The 3,611-nt window shown below is 45.9% G+C and overlaps 1 protein-coding gene across 1 annotated transcript; it reads left to right on the top strand.

Moving 5' to 3' along the window:
- The first annotated feature begins 241 nt into the window (after positions 1-241).
- Positions 242-2,826, top strand: LOC136506914 (uncharacterized). The gene is made up of 3 exons (XM_066501800.1): positions 242-893; positions 1,481-2,616; positions 2,773-2,826. The coding sequence occupies exons 1-3, from the start codon at positions 242-244 to the stop codon at positions 2,824-2,826; spliced, it is 1,842 nt and encodes a 613-aa protein (XP_066357897.1).
- The last annotated feature ends 785 nt before the right edge of the window (positions 2,827-3,611 follow it).

Below are 3,611 nucleotides of genomic sequence, written 5' to 3'. Positions count from 1 at the left end.
TCTCTGTCCAGCTGTCCAGGCAACAGTAAAGGATGATAATTGAAGTATATATATATATATATATATATATATATATATATATATATATATATATATATATATATATATATATATATATATATATATATATATATATATATATATCAGTGGGTGAGCCTCTACTGGATCTATCACTTCTCCATCTCTCGCATCCCCCGTGTGTTTTCTCTGTGAGAGAGAGAGAGAGAGAGGGAGGAGAGAGATGGGTGGTCTCGCGAGTGCTGTGCACTGGTGGGAGGAGTCGCAGATGCGAGTCCTCGTCCTCAGTAGCCTTGTCATCCAATTCCTTCTTTTAATCTTTACCTATCTGCGTGTCCGGGCCATTCCAGGGTGGTTCAGGTTCTTAATGTGGTTGGCATACCTTGGCGGCGATGCCATCGCGATATATGCTCTTGCCACGCTCTTCAACCGCCACAGGTATCAAGAGTGTGGAAGCAAGAGCACGCTGGAGGTGGTCTGGGCTCCCATCCTCCTCATTCATCTCGGCGGACATGACGGCATGACCGCCTACAACATCGAGGACAACGAGCTGTGGAGCCGGCACTTGCTCACTGCGGTGTCTCAGGTCACGGTGGCCATCTACATCTTCTGCAAATCCTGGCCGTGGTCAGGCGGTGACAAGAGGCTGCTGCAGGCAGCAATCGTTTTGTTCGTCCCTGGGGTCCTCAAATGCTTCGCCAAGCCATTGGCTCTCAAGAGGGCCAGCTTTAAAAGCCTCGTCAGCTCCCCTTCTGCTCAGAGCACAACAGAAGAGATGAAACGCCTCGAGGAGTACGTGTTGCAAAGACAAGGACGAGCGGGAATAATGGTCTCTGCCCAAGAACAAAAGGAGGTTGGAGGGGATGCGCTGCATGGTACGTATTCATCTCCGGCCGTATTCACGTATGTTGGCTTATAGTAGTATCCTAATAATAATAATGGACAGGAAAACAAAATGATGCATGTGAGACGTTGGAGCATCATCAGTTTGTGAAAGGAGCGGTGGCCTTTATCGGAGAGCAAAAAGATGGAACTGACACGGTGAAGTTATCCCAAGAGGATCGTCGGCAACGGAGAGAAAAGGAACAAAATGTCAACATGATACTGCACGGTGAGGCACGTCGGCTATTTGTGGACCTTCCTTCTCCGTATCCTCTTCGGCTTAGTATCTTCAAATGTTTTTGGGTGCTTATTAGCACTAGTAGCGGCAAAAAGGGAGCGGAAAAGGTGTATGACTCCGTGCGACAAGAACTAGCTACTGCCTTCATCTTTCTTTACACCAAACTAAAGGAACCTAGCTCGGGGAAGTTATCATCAATCTTTAATCGCGGTAGGATAGAGGATTCACGTATGGTGCTACCCTGGGCAGCCATCGGTCTCTTCCACCATAGTCACAGAGAAGCTTACAGTGGTACCGATGTCAAGATCACATACGCTCTGTTCTGCTGCACCGCTGTGCTAGAGTTCTATTCCCTTTGTTTTGATGGTTACGTTGCGTCCAAAAGAGGGAAAAAAAGCTTCTCTTTTTACGTCGGGGAGAAGGAAAAGAGGCCAGGGATGGTCGCTCAGTATAACCTCATGGGATACTTTGCCCACGAGAAAAACAACAGAAACAAGGTTTGGATTGCGAGCAAGTGTGGATGCAAGGACTTCCTCGACCAACACTGGTGCATGAAGCCCTGCTTCTCGTCCGACAGGCTCACAGAGTTAGTTCTTGAATACCTCAAAGCTGGATGGAAGGAGGAGATAATACATGACCCTGTTAGCTACCGCAAGTTCAACGACAACAGGGGCCAGCGGGCACTTGAGGGCTATGAAGACGAGCTGGGCTGGAGCATCAAGGGGCCATTCGATGAGAGTGTCCTCCTCTGGCACATCGCCACGGATATCTGCTTCCTGTCCAGCCCATATTCAGAGCATATAAAAGTATGTGCCTCTGCTGAAGTCCCATCAACACGGGACATTCTGATTGAGTTTCTGAGATTTTTTATATCCCCACTTATTCCAGCCAGGACTAAAAAATATCAATGTAGCCAAGGATTGGAATGTAAAGCTGTCCAGTGCATGCAGATGTCCAACTACATGATGTACTTATTGTTTGTGAATCCTGAGATGCTATTGCCTGGGACTAGGAGCAATCTCTTCACTACAGCCTACAATGAGCTCAAGGATATCCTCGGGGACAACAATCTGAATCCACAGCGCAGCTGCTGCGGCTGCTGCCAGCAGGTGCTAGACAAAGGGCTTATGGAGACGTTGCGGGAGCGGGACAGGTCAAACGACAGAGAAAACTTCATCGACAAAGCCTGGGATCTTGCCCAAGTGTTACTGAATATGAGTGATGACAAGATGTGGAAGGTGATCCAGGGAGTCTGGGTGGAGATGCTATGCTTCTCCGCCAGCAGATGCAGAGGTTACCTGCACGCCAAGGCTCTCGGCTCAGGCGGAGAGTTCCTCTCCTACGTCTGGCTCCTCATGTTCTACATGGGGATGGAGACCTTCTCGGAGAGGCTGCAGAGGGAAGAGCTTCCAAGCCGGGAAGCAAACAATAGCGGTGCTCCACGGACTTCTAATGCCACGATTTCGTCCACTTCCATGGTAAACATCAGCTTGGCTCCATCCACTGAGAATATACATCATCGGAGAAGAACTGGTTTGATAAGGTCGCTAGTTCATTTTCGTAATCTTTCTCCGTTTATTTTTCCATGGCAAAATGCTTGCTGCTTCCTGATTGTTGTGGATGTTTGCTGTCAGGCTTCTGTCTCTATTGGTCTTGATCATCATCTAAATAAAAGCTACTGTATGTAATTTTGTTTCTTTCTTGTTATAAACGCCCTACGTGATGTTGCTATTTTTTTACTCATTTTTCTTGACTCAAATGTAAAGTGGATATTTAAATGGTTATCATGGAATTATCGTCTATGGTGCCGATTTCAGTGGCAGAAGTGGATGGCGTGCCTGCTAAAACTCTATTACCACTGCTACAGGATGGACTTGTCGTCCCGGGCGGTAACGGCCTTTAGTCCCGGTTACCGCGCCGGGACAACGATCCCGGGACTAAAGGTGGAACCTTCAGTCCCGGGTCATTGAGCCGGGACTAAAGAGGGACCTTTAGTCCCGATTGGTGTTACCAACCGGGACTAAAGGCCCTCCAGCCGAGCAAACATGGCCGCACCCTTTAGTCCCGATTGGTAACCCCAACCGGGACTAAAGGTTCCTTTTCTTTTTCTTTTTTTTTGTTTAATTTGTTTTCAGTTTAGTTACATATATTTGTTTAATATATAATATGTTTTTATGTATGTATTCTACGCTGTTAATATAAATACACGCACGCATATAATTACATCTAATTCTCATCTCGAGCATATATTCGAATAAAGTATGAAACTATATATATTATAGATATATGTGTATATACAACACTTTCATAATCTTGTTCTCGAAAATAACGATATCAATAAATATTTAATTTACATCATTTATTCCTTAGGATCAAAGTAGAACTCGCCGTTGGGATTTATCACTTTTTCTAGAAGAAATCCTGCTATTGACTCTTGAAGTGCTTTCAGATGGTCTTTTTGCATGACCCTTTG

Source organism: Miscanthus floridulus, chromosome 15, assembly GCF_019320115.1.
Source record: "Miscanthus floridulus cultivar M001 chromosome 15, ASM1932011v1, whole genome shotgun sequence".
NCBI lineage: Eukaryota > Viridiplantae > Streptophyta > Magnoliopsida > Poales > Poaceae > Miscanthus > Miscanthus floridulus.
The sequence above is the reverse complement of the archived record's forward strand: the minus strand, read 5'-3'. Positions and strand labels throughout refer to the sequence as shown.

Bases quoted from the DNA above. Each gene is read 5' to 3' on its own strand.
- LOC136506914 (XM_066501800.1), top strand. From the start codon at position 242: ATGGGTGGTCTCGCGAGTGCTGTGCACTGGTGGGAGGAGTCGCAGATG. The intron at 894-1,480 runs GTACGTATTCAT...CCGCTGTGCTAG, and splicing joins TGGAGGGGATGCGCTGCATG to AGTTCTATTCCCTTTGTTTT. The intron at 2,617-2,772 runs GTAAACATCAGC...GTTTGCTGTCAG, and splicing joins CGATTTCGTCCACTTCCATG to GCTTCTGTCTCTATTGGTCT.